Raw genomic sequence first — 18,404 nt, 5'->3', positions numbered from 1 at the left:
GATTCTAAACGTTTTTAAGGACAGTTCTTGTGCTCTCTCATGATGGTAACATTGGTTTCCACATGGACAGGACGTGATCCTTTCCCAGGCTTTGACAAAGGTAACTGTAGAAGAGGTGCAGAGCTTCCACAATTAAAATCTCTACACTTATCAAGAAGTTGAACAAATACCATTGAATTTAGGCCAGAAACTGCTGGTTCCACAGATAAGGACGGTTTGATGTGACTGTGACTGTTCTGTCTTTGGAAAATAAGAAACACTTGCACATTCACAAATCTCTTCCTTGGCTAAGATGTGCTGAAGTGTAGGATATGTACTGTCAGGAATAAGTCTGTTATTTTAAGTATTCAGCTGTTAGAGTGGCAAATGAACAACATCTTTGCTTTCTTTGGTAACAGGCTTTATATTTTGTGCCCTGTTTCAGAATTCCTGCCACGAGTCCTCTAGACAATTCTGCCCTGTGTTGCTAAGGTAAGCTAAAAAAAGTGTAACCTCAAACTTTGGAAAAGAGCATGAAAAAGGGTAGATAGAGCCACTTATTGAGAGAGCAAGTACAGCAAAGTATTATTAATCCATTAGTAAAGGGATGGGGCATGTTCTCCAGAAAAGCCTGGAAGAAACAATCTGGTTCCACCAGTGTTCAAAGGTATCTTGTCCAAACAGAAATTGCACACCAATGGTAATGTTGCACTTGACTCCCACAGTATAAAAAGCAACACACGATCCAAATCTGTGCTCTGGGCTAATTTAAAAATCCTGCAAGGCCGAGGAGAAGAATTCCTGTTCACTTTAATTCAGTAGAAGAGAATTATAACTGGGTTTTTGTTCGTTATAGATGAATAGAGAGGTAGAAGGACCTTTTACCCAGCCTAGGACAGCTATTCTTACATTGTGTGTGCCTGTGTAATGTTTGAATAAGAGGAAAATCCATGGAGCTTTAGTAAAAATCAATATTTATTTAGAATGAAAATTGGAATAAGGTGTTCCTTTAAAATTAGTACTTTGCATTGGTAGTACTACTTGATTTGCTGTAAAATTCAATAAGTCATACAATTTTCTGCATTCAAAAACCACGAGCCTGCCTCATCCCTCCTCCAAATGATTTTTGATTTAATATCACCACTACAAAAATACAAATATTACATTTTTTTTATCTTATGGTTTTGAGTTTTTAAAAAGAGTCTCCATCTTGATATTCTGTTTTGAGGGAGAACATAATTGTTTGTAAATGAAAACCAATATTTTTGTGTATTAATCTTAGCTTTTAGAAAGAAATTGTCTTATGAGGTTGGCAATACATTTTTGAAAACTGAAAAATGTGGAATTTTTTGAAATTTGATTAAAGAGTTGCACTTCTGGACCTGTATAGATGGATTCTGGGTGGGAAAATTCAGTGTGTTGGTTGGGTTTGGGTGATGTCTGGTGTACGCAAATAGCTGTTTTTCCTAAAAAAAGACGGTATAATTCTTGTTGGAAGATGTAGGAGAAAATGAAAAATAACATTTATCTATAAATCCCTAAATTGAAAAATTAATTAAGGCACGATTGAACATAACTGCATACAATATTTTTCAGCCTGTAAAAGTTTGAAAATAAATAAGCCTGCCTACAGAAGAATGTCTGAATCTAAAGTATATATATAAAAAAAGCCAATTGTGATAGGGAGAGTGCTGTCTTCAAAAATTGGGTTTTTTTTATTCAAAGTGATCCCAAGAAATTTAAGATGGATAAAATAGGTGTTAGGCCACCCAAAGGCCACTTTTACATTTGGGTTCTTAGCAAGCCAATGGTTCTTAAAAAATGTAGCTTATTCTAGATTTCTTTTCTGCAGTTGCCTTTACGTGGGCAATGTACCAAGTTGTCTTATAGTCCACGTTTCATGGCACTGTGTGCCAGGAGATTTTCTTACCCAGGAATCTTACCAGGAATCCCCCCTGGCTTTTGCAGCCAAGGTGTGAGACAGACATGATGTGTGGAATCTGGAAAATGATGAACACCTGCTTTTGCTTTCACAGTTTTTTCTGGTGAGCTCTCCCTGGCAGAATCCTGGAGTCTGGGCTTTTAGACGCCTTTGGTACAACTGGCTGCTTGTTTTCTGATTCCTAAACTTATTGTGTGTAAGCTATAACTTCAGAAACTTGTAATTGAACTGAAGGATTTCTCTCATCTTTGTTTTTTTGAAGATAACAGTGGGTTCTAGTAAAATCTGGTTTTAATTCTCTCCAATAAAGGAAGATGTTTGAACAGTATAAAAAAGACGTTTCCTTGGAAAGTGAAAATGTGTGTGAGACTTATTGTCTTGTTTTTTATGAACCACGCAGTGCCTCTAAATGTATTTTGGTCTTTAATGGTCATAAGGGTAACCTTCTCCTGGGTAGGGTGATTATTTATTTATAATACTGATGACATCTTGTATAAAGCTCAGTCATACTATGCCACTTCTGTGTGTAAATATTTTTCAAAATAATTTTATTTAAAAGCAAACAGTGTTCTATACTCTTCAGTTTAACATGAAAAAAATCTGAAGCATAATTGTTAAACTGCAATCTGACTTGATGGTTCCACAGCAGGACTAACATCTTGAAAATACAGTAACTCATCATATTTAGATTTAAATTCCAGCTCTTGACTGGACACAACTATGTCTGTGGCTGTATTAGGTGCCCTGTGTACCTGGATGAATTTATTGCAGTTTTGTACTGTTGTACTGCAGTACTTTTGTCCTTTTTTTCCCAAATAGTTGTAGAAATGTTTCTTACAGGTAAGAAGTCAGTTCTAGTGGGCTGCACCTGAAACATAGAGGTGATAGAGTTCATTCTTATTCCCCATTCTGCATCTTATGGGGACAGACATATTTTTATGGCCATCCCTTTGATCAGAAGTTACTGAACTCAAGCAGGTAAAGTTTGTCCAATAATATTTTCATTCCTGAGCTTCACCAAGCACAGATTTAATCCTTCCACTTCGGTGTAATTTTTCTGGCGGCAGCATTTGCAAACACCTTGGATTATTTTAGGGCAGATGTTTTGCCTCCTTCTTGTGCGTATGTAAGTACTGATAAACAAACAAATGAAAATCAATAATTACTTACCAAGGTTGATACATGCTTAAAAATTGATCCAGCCTGTGCTGAAATGCCATAAATTACCCTGTTTCTGTAAAGAAACTCGGGGTGTTGCAACAATTTACCTGAGGGGGGGGGGGGTTGTAGAGAAATATTATGGAATTCTGCACACATGCAATATTGGAATGTGTGAAGTGAAATAGTAGGGGGACCATATTTCCAAATAGTTTTTTTAAGATATTGCTCTCAGTTGCACTTGGGGTGTCTGAAAGCCTTAGTTAATATCCAAGCCTGCAGTTGTTATTGTGGTAAAATGATAGTGTGAAATTGCTGCTGTTATACTATAACAATAAGGACGTGACTCATGTATTTTATGTACACATGCATTCAACTGTAGTGACAAATGGCTTCATGCTGTGTGATTAAATGCATATTAGCATTTGCCCTAGGCATTTGATTATTACCATCTTTACTTCATTACATTACCACACTGTATGGCCATATAATTTATAAGATAATACAGACATCACTTTGTTGCTGATAGGAATTATTCTGTTTTATGGATGGTGTCCTTTAATTTTGCCTTTCATGGATTATAAAATTGGTTAATATCTGCTGAAGTGAATCACTGGAGAAGCAAATAAAGATGTTGGCCTCGGGTCACAGTGTCATTTGTGATACTGGCAAAATCTTACAGCCTCATTTATCCCTGTACATGATTGATAACACCATGGGTTAAATGGAGAAAGCTTTGCTTCCATTAAAGGATCATCATGAATGAAGACCTCCCACTTAAAAGTCAGGCATGATGAGAAGACAAGAGACTATCTACAGGTCAAATTAAATAACTTAAATAATTTAAGTGGAATGACAGTGTAATTTGTTCATTCTGTGTTATTACCCTGACCCCTATCAGGCTTATAGGCTAACTTACTTTCTAGTGTAGGGTATTTAAGATGTAATTTTTAATAAGTGCTTTTCAAAGATATAAAGCCCTTTATAACACTTAAAAATGTGTTAAAATGGATTTTTTTAAAAAGTAATTTTTGTCCTTATTTTGTTAAACCTAAAACAAATAATAGGAAAGCAAATGTAGTAAATGCTTCAAAATAGGAACTTCAATCTTTCACTTTCAGACAGTTATCATATATATGCTTTAGATTTTTTTTTAAATTATTTTACAGGTATTCTGACAAATACCAATTGCTAAAGTAAAAATGCATCTCTTTGGAAATATTTTTGATTACACAAGAATTTTTTTAAATTTTCTGTGATGAAGGGCATTTATTATTTATCACGTACCTCTACAGTGGCTCTAGAGGATTGTATTGATGTGTGGTATCGAAAGCAGGCATTTTATCAGTATGGTAGGTAATTAAAAGTATTTTGTAGCCTTATTGTTATATTTTGTGTATTTTAGTTTCTAGTCAAGCAAACTCGTTGGCAGGTAACCGAGTTCTTTGATCTCTCAGTGGAGGAAGAGCCCACGGAGGTGCCTCGTGCTGAATTCGTGCTGAATTGAGGAGGGCAGCAGGGAGTGTGTCTGACACACACTGTTCCTTGCAGATTCCAGCAAGAGGCTGGGAAGCATTTTCGTTGCAGTTTTGGAAAAGCTGCCTGAGTACAAATTGCCCGTGAGAAAATAGTACTGCCAGGATGAAGGGATGGGGGAAGACTCAATGAGCTTCACTCAGGAAAGGGGGAAGGCGTTTATCCTCACTCACTGCATTAGGGAGGGGAAGCCTTGTTTGTGGAGTGCTCCTGCTGAGATCACTGAGCTGAGAGGAAGCCCATGGGTGCCTGAGGCCCTTTTTCTTCTGTCCCTTACCTTAGAGTACAGCCTTGGTTTGAAAACATCCCCTTGAGAAAATAATTCTCAGATTGCTTCTGTGATGGGAAGGAAAAATCACAAGCCCCGGTGTGTATCAGTTAATGTACATTCTTCTACTGGCTGACCTGAATAGAAATTATTTCATAACTGAAGTTCACTTCTTCAAGTGCACCTGCCTTTGTGGGATGGATCCTTTTTCTGAGCCAGGTTTTTCACAAGCACTTTTAATTTTTTCCCCCCTATTGACACAGGCTACCAGGATTCTCCATGTGGTACCAGCACTGTCTTGTAGAAATCCATTACTTCAGGATTGCCCAACTCCAAACCTGTAATGTCACCTGACAGCAATGGAGTTAGAGCATCTGTGATTATATTTGCAAAAGTGTCCCCTTCAGATCAGAATATAGGATGATTGCAAGTGAAGTCAAATGGCTCTCTGCCTAATCTATTGGGCATAATGTGAGCATTTCTATTAGATTTGTAGCTATGATCATCTCCCAATACTTGATATCAAAAGTTTGTTTGTGGTAGTTCTTCATGAGTTATTGGTGCAACATCTCTCAGTAAGGAAACAGTTTTGAAAACTTGGGTGAAACAAACAAAATTTTTAATGTGCTTTTGGGACAGTGTGACTTCACCAATTCTAAATTCTTTGGCTAAAATATAAGTAGCGGTTTTTTTATCCTAATGTTTTCCTTTAAAAAAAAACCCAAACAGCCTCATCCTAAACTGTGTCTAAAATGTATGCAGATTGCCTGCACAGTGCCTGATTCGTGTTGGCACATTGACACAACAGATTTGCTGCCTGAAGTGGTGCATGTTTATACATGGTTCTTATTCAGACTTGATTTGCTGCCTCTTCAGAAGTCCTTCAAACACACACATTTTGACACTGACAAAAGAATTTTTATATTTCAGATTGAGCAGTTCAGCGTTGGTCATATGTTTGAAAATGAAAGAAAAAAATGAACCTGATTTGTCTGTTTTTAGCAAACCCATTGTTTCACTAACAAAATAACTTTGGTGGTGGGGCAGCTGAGCAAGGAGTCAATCTATTATCCATGACCAAGCAGCTTAAACGTGATCTATGTGAGGGGTTTATTTAGACAACAGCAGAAAAAGTGGTGAGCCCTGATTTGTAGTTGTTATGGCCCCATGATACAGACCAGGTCTCTGTTCTTCCTGCAGGAATTCTTTCCTAGAGGTTCTGTGGCAGCAGCCAGGTCAGTCATAACTCCTGTGCTCTAACCCTACCTCTGTAATTCTTAGTACAGAGACACACACGGGGTGTCTCTGGGAGGGATAGTGTCATGTATTCTAGTGGACTGGTGAAAATTCAGGCTCAAGAATTAAAAATTACAATCTGGGAAGTACAGATGAAGTAGGTACAGTTGTTCTGGTTTTGTGAATAAAATGTGAAATAAAATTTTTATGAATAAATCACCTGTGATGTCACTAACAAACACGCTTTGTCCTAACAGAGGCACCTGGGGCTCTTGTTAGCACAACTCCTTGCTTGACAACAGTTGATGCAGCTGGCTTAGAGTACAACATTTTGATACTTGATCTAGTAGTAGCAGAATCAGAAAGTTTTCTTGTTAAAATTCAGAAGCAGGGACTGTGAATATTACCTTGAGTTCCTAATTTTAGGCCAGTCTGAAGGTTTCCTTTAAAAGTGAGCCTGTGTGTGTAATTTTTGAAATCTTGTAGGTAGGCAGTTACTTTTTCATGGCCTGATGCATTAATTGCAGCACCTTCGTGCCAGTGCAGGGCAGTAGATCTAGAAAACAACCTGTGCTACTTCTTTCTGCTCATCAGTCTTTGTTTAAAACTGAAACCAAACCAAAAAGGTAAAGGGGAGAAGGAAAGGAATACTGTGGATTACTGATAAAGGTGTTTGTTTTCTTTTACAATATTGCACACGAATTTGAAATGGAAATATTGCTGATTGCACAATGGCTGCAGTTAGTAGTTTTACTCTTTTCAAAATGACTTCACTTCCATATTTGCAAGTTTTGCAGTTTGAATGTTCTCTTAAAGATAAACCAGAGAGGAAATGCACATCTTAATTTTGCAGAAACAAGTTGGAAAAATGGATGAAGATTTCAAAGCACAGGCACTTGACTCTACTCTTCAGAGTCCATCAGAGACGTTACTTTCCATTCGACTGTTGGACTTCAAAACCAGTTTGTTGGAGGCAATAGAAGAGCTGCGGATCAGAAGGGTAAATTTGTTTGTATTGGTTTGAGTGTCTTTGTCTTATTTCTGTCTCCCTGTATGTAATCAGAGAAAATGCTGCAGAAGTGTGCCTGTATTTAAGTAATTCACCAACCAGAGTTTTGTTTAAAAATATTGTAGGCTTAGGTAGTGTCTCTATGACAAACTTCTCTGTAGACAGCACAAAGACAACGGGGTTGTAGAGGAATGAATTTGGTTTTCCTGTGCTGGTGTGCAAAGTTGATAGTTGATGACCAGGCTATTGACAAAATTATCTACATTAAATTTTTGTATTTCATTGTAGTTCTTCTCTTTAAGAACAGACTTTGACAGAAAAGAAAGAATCCAAGTCATTGCCAAGTCCCTAAGTCTTTCTCTTTTCATAATTGATTTGACATTTGGCAGAAGAGCAATGATTTTGACTTATTTTTGTCCATTTATTTGTGCTTTTCAGAATTACATAAGAGAGCAAAGAGCTACTATGATAACTTTGTTTCACCATTTTTAAATTGCTAGACTATTAAGCTAGATCCCTGCAATAACAGTGCATTGAGTATTCAGGGTGTGGGGGTATTTTGCTTTTTAGCTGTGAGTTGAATCATCTTGTAGTACCAAGGTAAAATTGATTCTGCACTGGTGAAGGCAGCTGTGTTTTCCTGTAGTTAATTTTTCAGTTCTATTTTCCCTGCTTCCTTTTTTGGTTGTGTGTGTGTGTAAACATTTGGTTCTATTTCCCCCCTCAGTGTTCCTGAACTGTTGTGTATATTGAAAGACCTACAGTGTATCTTGCTTCATTTGATGAATTTGACCTGTTCAAAATATCTGTATTATTACTTTTAAAATATTAGTATTGATGACATGCTTGATTTATGCTTATTTTGATCTAAGTTAAATGCTATAATCCTCTCTTTAAAAGCCATAAACAAAAGAATGACTGCCATAAAATAAAAAGTAGAAAAAGGCTGTATGATGCTGCCTTCTTGGTGCAGTATTGTTGAAATCCACCATGGTCTGATCCCCAGACCTGTGTTACAATGGCAGTGTTTTAGTCCAGCCTAACTATTTTTGTATTAAAAACTAAAGACTGAATAATTTATTCTAATAATTGCAGTATACTTTTCCTTATAAGATCTGTTAGCTGAATTCCATTTACATTGTTAACTTAATCTTGCATTTTTGATGCACTTGGTCAGAGCCTGCAGTCTTTATGGAGTGCTATGGAGTTTCATCTTTGGGGATTTTTTTGGTTTTTTTTGGTCTGTTTTTGTTTGTCTCCTATACTACAAGATTACATGACTGTGATTTTATAAAAATCACCCTGTGAAGGTGAGTAATTTTTTGCCTTAAAGGTATTTTTAGTTCCAAAATCGATGCAAATGCCAAGAGTCAGTTCCACAGTTAAGACGTGGCTCTAAGTTTCTAAAATAGCTGTGCTTTCCTTTACCCTAAAAGTATATATATATATATATACATATATATATATATATATATATATATTTACCTGTTTAGGTGGAAATTTAGGTAAAAAAAAAGATTGAGCATTTTACAGACAGCCAGTTTGAAATCTTCAACTATCCCTGGATGCATCTTGTTTTGTTTAGATTTAACAATCAATTCAGGGCTGCTTCCTTAGTATGTTTGAAAATTGGAATATAAAGCATTAATATTTTGAACAAGCAAGGGTTATAGAATAATATGGCTGTGCCTGGTGCCATTCATTGTCATCTTTTGAAGCAGAACTTCCTATGGATGTTTTTGCCCAAAAAAACCATCTACAAAGTCCTCTCCTGATTTTAGGTCTGAATTTTTTACAAATTCAACCAGCATGAGGTTATTCTGTTAACCAGCCCTGAGAAGAAGGCAGTGCACAGACCAGAGTACAGGGATGACTCAGAGAATTGCTGTGCCTGTCTTGCACCATGCTCATTTTTCCACGGACAAGAACGAAACATAAAAACTGTGTCATCTGCTCCATAAGAAAGCGAAGGAAAAGTTACAGTTCTGCAGGTTTCTTGCTACTTTTGCCACTTCTTTTCCAGGTTCTGGTGAGGTTCAGTAGACTGACAGCCTGAGGGAGGCAGCAGAGCCAATACGGTGCATTTTACTCTCAATTTTGTCTCTGACCTGTGGCTTGACCTTAGATGAGATTACTTTACATCTGTTTGCTTCTGTTTTTCTTCCCGTTGTTGGTCTTGCTTGTCACTTGGGAGACTCTTCAGGACAGGAACTTCTGTGTATTTTGAGTTTAATAAACTGCCTTGGATGGTTGGTTAAGCTGCAGCATAAATTCAGATTAATAAAAATAAATTTGGAGATGAAATTATCAGTGTGAAGCTAGACAGGTGAAAATCAAACTCTCAAATATGAAAATATTTTGAGAGACTCGATGCAGTCCTTACTTGATGTCATCAGATACTATTTTAAAGTAGAAATTTTTTTTTTTCTGAATATGCTTATTCAAATAAATTCATGGAGCTACTTCAAAGCATCTATGAGTTTTTCTTGGTTAAATGTATAGTTGTATTAAATTCTCAAAAATAGTTTGAGGATTTTTTCATGGTAAGTGAGATGAAATCCCAGGCAGATGAAATCCCAGGCACTGATAGCTGTGCATATTTGTTCTGAAGAATAAATTGCTTAAATGCTAATACTTGATACGGCTTCACTTTATTCTTTTGGCTGTTCGTAGGGTCTTTGTTCTCAATATGAATTGACATAGTATGAATATGTATGTAATTAAAACCTACCAAAAATTACATTTCTCTTTCTTCTTCCCCCCAGGGATTACTTCACACTCCAGTGGTTTGAATGTCCTATTTTTTTTTTCCAGTTTAGCTTTCGCACTCATCAAACACTGATCAATGCAGGGATTCTTTTGTGCTGGATATCCCATTCACTTTGTTCCAAGTCTGTCAGCCTTGCTCCACGGTCAGCTGAGAGCATCTGATTGGGATATAGGAGATGATCCTTTTCTTAAGGGATAAATAGAATCAATTTTGGCAGCATAAAGTTGTGGAGTAGTGGGTCAAATTGGAAGTCTTTAATACTTTCTGAAGTATAATACATGTAGGACAACCGACATTAGGTCTAAGAAAAATGTTTACAAGGACAAGAAAGCAGATATATTGTGTTATTTTCTTCCTTGTCCTAGATACCAAAAAAACATCCTTAGGCAGAAAAGCATGTAAACATAAGAAATCAAGGGAATTCTAACACCCTGGGGGTATGGGTGGTTTTAAGTAGCAGTTGAAACACTGTAGATGTTGATTAGCTGAACACAAGGAAGATAAATTTTAGTGCTGATTTGTAAAATTTTAGTAATGTTTTATTTGGTGCAAAGGATAAGCATCAGTGACCTGTTTCCATACCTGAAAACAAGCAGCTGTTGAGGCTCTTTCTGGTGTTAACTGAGACCTCATAAAGCCTAGGTGATACTACAGATTCTGTCCTTTGTGCCTTGAATTTATTAACTTCTGTTTAGTCAAAGTGACAAACAATAAATTTTACTCTTTTCTCTTTGAGCAGTTATGATATAGGTATAACTTGGTAGTGCTTCTCTTTTAACTAAAATGCTTAATAATTTTTTCCAGCTCTCAAATTTTCTTGTGTTTCTCACAAGGGTAATATTTACCATAAAAGAAAACTGTGTTGTATTAAAGAACATTAGATTTCCAAAGAGCATTGATTTTACTCATAAAAAAACCCATTTTCTGTGTTCAAATAAAGATTTTAATATAGGATTCTTTAGAATCCTGGACAAACCCTCACCTCCCACCCCAAAAAACCCACAACCCTCTGTAAATTGAAGCCATGTCGACTTGCTGTTACTAGTACTTATCACTCTACTATTTAATGTCAAACTCTACATAAAACTTTTGCCTTGCTTGAGCCAAAGGAGTGTGTTGATGTAGCAGGTGACATTAGAACCAGCCCCCAGAAGGGGGGATGAGATGTCTGATTTGCCATGGAATTTCTACCTATGCTCACAGGAGTTTCATATCTGTGATCACAGCACAGAAATGTGGGGTCTCAGAATTCATTCTGCAGCCAGTTCCATATTGTGGACAGGAATATTCTTTAAAAGCTGGTTGGTGCTATCATTTTGCTGTTCACTCAAGTCTCTTTCCCTGTTGCTCTTTTCCCCTCTTTCTTTCCCCTGTTTTTCTGAGTTTCTGTTGCTTTCTGTCTTCTGCCTTCTGTTCTGGTATGTGAGACCTTTTGGTGCTTACCCACTTTCCTGCTGATGCCATTGAGGAAGAAAACACAAGAAGGGTATTTACTGATGTGCTAAAAGAGCCAAATCCTGACTCACATCTCTTGCCATGCTGCAGACAGACATTATGGCTCTCACAACACCTCTCCTGGATTTTTTTTTCCTGGTTGCTGTTCTCAGATGCCACAGTTCACCCTGGTGCTGCAGAGCTAGATGTGCTCTTCTTTTCAGAGAGTTTTGAGCAATTTATCTCAAATTCCTCCTACTCTAACTTTGCTGTGGCTTTGGCTCTTCTAACCCATGTCCTTCAGCACAGAGGCCTGGTTTTAGTTCTTAGAGGCAGAACACGAAGGAGCTTTGCTCACCCTTGACTACTCTCTCCCATTCCTAAAATGTGCTCCTGCTTTGCACTGCAAAATGGGACTGGAAATGTCACTTGGGCCCAAAAGACAGGTTGATTTTTGAGATACTAAGTGAAGAAAGTTGATAAAACCATAAACTTCTCAGAATGAGCAAAGCAGAGGGACTGAACTTGAGTTATTAGTGGCATTACAATATTGGTGGGCAGGCCAGTTATGATCATAATGGTCATATTTGTTGGCCTATATCTAGACCTAAAAAAATCCCTAGAAACATTACAATATACCAAGTGCTAAATCTTGTTGGAGGCATGTTCTGCAGAAGAAGAACCCCCTTCAGAGGTGTAGAACAGCAGAAAAGTTAAAAAGGGCACCAGAGGCAACTGTAGCTCTATAGGCAGCTCTGTGGCAACCATCTGCAGTGACCAAACCCATGAGATTGAGTGAAATTATTGCATAAATTACCTTTTTTTTTTTTAATTAAACAGAGCTTGGGTTTAAGTTATTTTCAGGCTACTGCATAGGATAAGTATAGAATCATGAAAGAAAGAAATGTTTTAATACTGTATGTTTTAATTCTTGTTCATGAGAAGGACAATTAATATTTTAGAAAGTAAGGGAGAAACATTTTCTGGAAATAAAGAGGCTGCTATGAAAATGCAAGATTTTAGTGAGGTTCATTGCAAGGAACAATTCTAACTGCTCACAAACAATAGGAATGGTGAAGAGTTTGATTTCATTTTCTTAATGGATAGAGGAAAAAAAAGAAAGGGGGAGAAACAATGCTTGCAGTTGGAGAGAAGAGCACTATAAGTGACAATGCAATGCATATCTAGGAATATATTTCAGTAGATGAGATATATTTAAATATAGAACAATTGCAGCCTGTGCAGTGGAGTCAAGGACAGAGCAATGAAAGATTTCCAAAGGAAAAAGGTGGTTGGGATACATTTCTGTGTCTCTGCTTCTGAAAGTTTTGAGAACAGGTTCCAAACATATGGTTGCTACAGTTTTTTGTTAACTGTCGTAACTATTAAGATCCAAAAATGCTTTTTCAGGAACTAAAGTTAGAATAACTCTGCTATAAATATTTTCTCTCCCTTTAAAATCTGTGCTGGAAACCAAACTTAAAAATGATATCCATAAAGTCCACTAAAAGTTATACTGCTCTGTTTAGTTCATGAAGGGAATTCTAATTATAGTATGAAACAATGGGAAACTGTAGTTTCAGTGAGTAGTATTTGATTGACCTGCATGAGAATTGGATGTGCAATTTTGTAGGAGGTAGATTGCGAGTTTGAAAAAGATAATAAAAGTACCTAGCAGCAGTTTTGGCTGCTTGGACATGAGCCAGCTGTACTCTGTTCCTAAATCTGTTCAGGGTCAGAAATCGAGGGGGCTTGACCAATCCACAGCCCATCTTGTAAAACCACAGCCTGAAGCAAACACTTTAAAGAAGGCTTGACACTTTCTAAAGGTTATAACGAGTAAATAAACCATCAAATTACTCCTCTTTTATTGTTATGGTAGTCTTTTTTATAAAAACACTTAAATCCATGTAGTCCTAAGGCGTCTAATAAAAAATGAACACTTCTAAGGTTTTGTGGGTTTTTGATACCTCATCAGAGTTATATACAATATTGTTCTCCTAAGTATAACAAAAATGTTTTTGTCTTATTAAACAGCTGATAGAACTTCTAAAAAAAAAAGTGCTTCACACAAGTTTTAAAAGCTTTCAATTCAAAATGGGTAAACTGTAAATGTCCTTTGAAAGATGTAAAAATGATGGATAAGGCTTATAACTGTTGGCGATTTCACATGAGAATGTTTTTATCATGTAATTGTCATTCTCAGTTTAAGTATTTATGATGTTTATTTTTTTCAACAGTAGTTACATACATTCACATTTTTGATAGTTTCCAGATTTTCCTTTATAATCTGGGAGTAGGTAGGTTGGAGGAGTGTTGTTCACTTAGAACTTTGGTTCTTATCCTGTTTAGTACTCTCAGCAAAGAACTTGCTTAAAATGGGATTTAATGCCATTTCCTTACAATTTTGAGCAAGACTTTTTCTAATAATATATCATTTGAATAGCATTTGTTGCTTGATGACTTAAATGGTTTAAGATTACACCTTTATAAGAAGCTCTAAGTCAAACTTGTTTGGTTTTAACACTCCAGGGAAATTAAGGGGATGTATTTTCCTTCAGTACTTATAGATTAGTATCAGAAAACAAAGTCATTGCAACTCTGAAGTACCATTTGTTAGGGCAGAACTGGGAAGCATTGATAATCTTTCAAGTTCTCTTAATTTTAATTTTTTTTTACCTTAAAACGTGTGAAATCTTTAAGTCTCTTCTCCATCTATATTCTACTGGTGCTTAACAGAGAAGCAAAAGCTAAAGAACTCTTCTCTAGTTTTCTGTAAGCCAAATTTTAATTTTATATTTATGTTTAGTGTTTTGTAAAATGTGAAATTCACGTGAGTGTTGAGATATATTTTTAGACCCTGCAAGCATCTCTTGAAATGCTCAGGAGCAGCTTCCTGTGGATAGAAGTGTGTTTCCATCCACATGTGTACCTGTAAACTGACTGTTAATCAAGGAAGTCAGTTTTGACCCTAAACCCAATAAAAGATGTCAAAAACCTATTTTAAATCACCTTGGGATGTATTTTGCCGTTTTATTTTCTATTGATGATACCGTGGGACCATGAATCAAATATTATACTAAGTGGATAGAGCTGCAAAATCTTCTTTAGAACTGTTTTGCACCAGTTGTTGAAGTGTTGTAAATATCCTTGTATCAAAAACTTGGAACCCTCATTTGTACTGAGTTTAGGAAAGAATTGCATTTCTTAAAGATGCAGCATACTTGATAACCAAAGCACCTGTATTGTTTGCTTCACTGTGGAAGGAGAAAGAGCCTCAGTTTGTTCTTTTAGTGTGTCAGGAAATGTATTACTTCATCCAGAGGGGATTTTTTTTTTTCTCATGGTAAGTTATAGTTGTTCATGGTACTGCAATTCAGTAGAATTTTACTTAAACCCCAGTTTTAAGGCAATAACTTTTTTGAGGCCTGTTTTTAATTTTTTACTAGAAAAATCCATGTGTTTTGTTGTTTTTTTTTTTCTGAGATGTCACTGTTTTCCTAAGGATCATAACCACTTCTTGACATGGGAGTCATTTCAAGAGCGCTAATTTATTCATGAATTTACATTGCAGATTTTAAACTCTAGTGGGGAAGTGGAACTCAAAAGAGCATAAATGTGCACATAATATATCAAAATACACTGTTCAAGTATTGGGAATATTCTTTTACCCTCACACAGTCAGTTTGGCCCTTGTTGGAGCGTGTCCAACACAAGACCTCAGCAAATGTTATTAGTGCAACAATTCATCAAAGAGAAGTCTGTCTTACCTTAATGTGGTCCCTTTTTCAAGCTGATCATCAGTGTGCAGTGAAAAGGCAGGAAATCTGCCTTTTGAAGCTCAGAGTGACACATTAGCGGAGCTCCCTAGGTCTTTAAGGGATATTCATTATTTTGACTATATGCAATAAAAGGACAGTGGTGAATTGCTTATGACATGTATCAAAGCCTGAATACTGTTCTTGCAAGAAGTCATGACTGTTCCACAGGGGAACCTGTTCTTCCATTTATTTTTTTTTTGAGTATTGTGTTTGTAAAGGAAGGCCAATGCTCATAAAAATTTGGTTCAAAAGGGAAGCTGATTCCTGTTGGGAAAATTTGACTTCAATACCAGAATGTTTCAGGGAAATTCTCATAATTTTTTACCATCTGTGACTATCAGCAGATAAGGCTCATTTATTATCACAGTAATAGTTTGATTTTTGATAAGGTGATTCTGAAAGAACATGGAAACAGGAGAACACACCTTCCTGTTGCTAGTACCTCTTCTGGATTTTGAAGGAAACTTCAGACTTCAGTTATGGTCTTCTCAGATTTTCTGATAGTTTGTCTTATCAAAAATGTGTTTATTATCCATGATTCTGCTTAACTTCTTTTATTTGGTAGGTCTGGAGGCTTCTCGGCACAGAAGGTTATGATAAACATTTCACTTTTCCCATAATAACAGAAGTAATTGCTGACACAAACTTTTCACTTGTCAGGAGATGTCAAAAACATAAAGATTCAAATGCTGTGAGTGGAATATTTAAGAAGTCCTAAAGATTCTGAGTCATTAACCATGATTATCTGTATCATTGACTACAGTGGATCCATGAAGCATTTTGCAGCTTGCTGAATTTCTCTTCATCTCCTTGTTTTGACTCTCCTCATCAGAATCATTTTTCAATGGTGAAGTCAAGTCTGGTTTATTCCCTTTGAGTCTGGTTTTGTTGTAAGATGCAGAAGATAATATGTGTGAGGAGGGAACTATTCCTGCTAATTAAGAGAGCTGTAATCCCAGTTCCTGATCTTCTGCTGTGCATTTCAGTCGATGTTATTTGTTCTGCAAATTTTCCGACCAAACCAGCTGAACTCATCTGCTATTTTTCCACATCCAGAGAGTTTCTGTTTCCTTTTTATTTGGGTGGTGTACAGACACATACTGTTGTGTGTACTGGACTGTAAAGGAAGAAGAAATATGAATACACGACTTATGTTGGTGTTTGATTTGCAGGTACTGTCTTATATTTGTTTCTTTGTTTTTTAACCAGGAAACGGAGACTAATTATGAAGATCAAATCAAGAAAATTGTTGTAGAGAAACAGGAACTTGAATGGCAGAAGGTAACTTTCCTACATGCTCTTGACGTTTTACTGCAGAGATTTAATTTTAATATATTAACATACATTGTGATTTGCTACCATTCCTCTTTTGAAGGCTATTGTTATTAGTAGTAGTAGAATGTGCTAGCCAGGAGTTTATTGTTTAACCCTGAATATATGTAGCTTTTATATTTGATTTGGATTGTGCCTGGCCTAGAACTCTGTTTAACAGAAAAGTATCAAGATATTTGGCATGACTGGAAATCTCCAGTCCAGAAGGAGGGAAGTATTGAAACAACAAGATATTTAGCTTAACGTGAGGGATGTTGACATATTAGTGTGGGGGAAGCTGTGCAGCAGTTTCTCTGTATTATGCTTGACTTTGGCAAGTGCAAATACAGCAAGTAACTTCCCTTGCAATGTTCTGGAAGTGACAATTTTTCCAAAAAGAATTCTTTTAAACAAGAACTTGTATGTTAGACATACTCAAAAGCAGTCTGTCAGCTTTTAAACATTCAGAATGAAGTTTTCAGTGACAGAAGTCTAACATTCTTCTTGGAGTTAGGGCTCCTGAGGTTATGCTTTCATAGGAAATCCATTCCCTTCTCTAATACAATCAAACCTATGACCCCTGTCAGTGGGTCAGAGGATAAAAGGCTTCACTCTGTATATTTTATGATCACAGAAAAAACAATAATTTCAGCTCTATCCTTGATCTTGGGATTTTTAACATCTTAGTAGTAAAGGAAGACTATTTCATCTTGGAGTTCATCCTAACAATCTTAAATTAATAATCCTAACTATGTGCTTTTCTTTCCTGAAAGATATATATGTGCACACAGAAACAGGAAACATTTCATATTTGTAAAAGCAACAGTGCTTTCAGTTTGTAACCCTTCTTTGCTTTCCTTAACTAGCACTACAGTTCTTAATAATCTGGGTTGAAAAGAGGTGATTTCCACCCATTCTGAGACCTTAAACAGCAATTTACCATTAATAAAAAGATGGGACTTACAGGTAGTTAGGTAAACTCTCTTTTTTTCCTCCACATTGGCACGTGGCAAAGGTAATTTAAAACAACGAGGTGTAGATTTGGGCAACTTCATGTGAGCACATGTTCTGGAACTTCAAAGAACAAGTTAATACAACTTTCCTGGAGCTTCCAGTGAGATGACAATTCTAAGTGTGGCATTTAAATTGAATTAGTGACCTAATAGTTTCTGAATGCAGAATCATATTGACCTCAGTAGTAGTTCAGTACATAGACAGCTTCCCCTGGTTTATCAAAGATTCCATTATGTTTTTTCCTTCAGAGATTTCCCCTTCATTCAACATTTCTGTCATTCATTTTCTTTTACCTTAGATTTAAGAAACTAGTTTAAAATAAAGACATGACTTCAGCTAAGTTTCTGGTTTAATATTACAATTTTAAAGCAAGTATTTGTTTACATTTTATGAATACTGTTGCTGCTCTTGAAAAAAATATGCTAGAGCAGGGAAAACAGAATAACTGGAGAAAATACTGCTTTACGTATAATGAGCATACTCATTGTACTTTTGTACATTTGTATATCAAAGCTGATTTTGCCTTTATTTTTTAAAAATAACTTAGTTCTTCAGTCTTCCTGCACCACACATACATGCCATACATGGAAAATATATTCCAAAACTGAATTTCTGGGAGAGTTATATATAATCATTTTCTTTGATAGTCTTACCTGTGAGACTTGTTAGGAAATGAATATTTGTAGACACTCCCCTGTCTCTTTTTAAGAGTAAAATGCATCACTTGAACATACAGTACAAGGAAGTGGTATGTTATGAAGACTTCAGTAATGCTTTTTTTTCATTACATCTGTGACAAAACTGTGTAAAGGATGACTGGTTTATGAAACCAAATCTATATCTCCATAAATTACTATATGATATCGACTTGAATTCCTATTATTTAAAGGAGTGTGATCTTAATTTGACAATACTATGGATATAAA

The 18,404-nt window shown here is 36.1% G+C and overlaps 1 protein-coding gene across 9 annotated transcripts in view; it reads left to right on the top strand.

Annotated features, from left to right (window-relative positions):
• CCDC73 (coiled-coil domain containing 73) overlaps positions 1-18,404 on the top strand; it is a 65,105-nt gene that overhangs the window by 5,409 nt on the left and 41,292 nt on the right. For 6 of the 9 annotated variants that reach the window (XM_027705349.1, XM_027705351.1, XM_027705346.1 and 3 more), the window contains exons 2-4: positions 425-471; positions 6,965-7,119; positions 16,363-16,434. In XM_027705349.1, coding sequence (XP_027561150.1) covers positions 6,988-7,119; positions 16,363-16,434 — 204 coding nt within the window. In that variant the 5' untranslated portion in view covers positions 425-471; positions 6,965-6,987. Of the gene's footprint in view, positions 1-421; positions 472-6,083; positions 6,119-6,964; positions 7,120-16,362; positions 16,435-18,404 lie in introns of all 9 variants that reach the window. The other 3 variants (XM_027705350.1, XM_027705348.1, XM_027705352.1) reach the window with 3 other exon arrangements.

The sequence above is a fragment of the Neopelma chrysocephalum genome, unplaced genomic scaffold (assembly GCF_003984885.1).
Source record: "Neopelma chrysocephalum unplaced genomic scaffold, ASM398488v2 Primary Assembly neopelma1_323, whole genome shotgun sequence".
Taxonomy (NCBI): Eukaryota; Metazoa; Chordata; class Aves; order Passeriformes; family Pipridae; genus Neopelma; species Neopelma chrysocephalum.
Note: the sequence above shows the minus strand (reverse complement) of the source record. Positions and strands in the feature narration are given on the sequence as shown.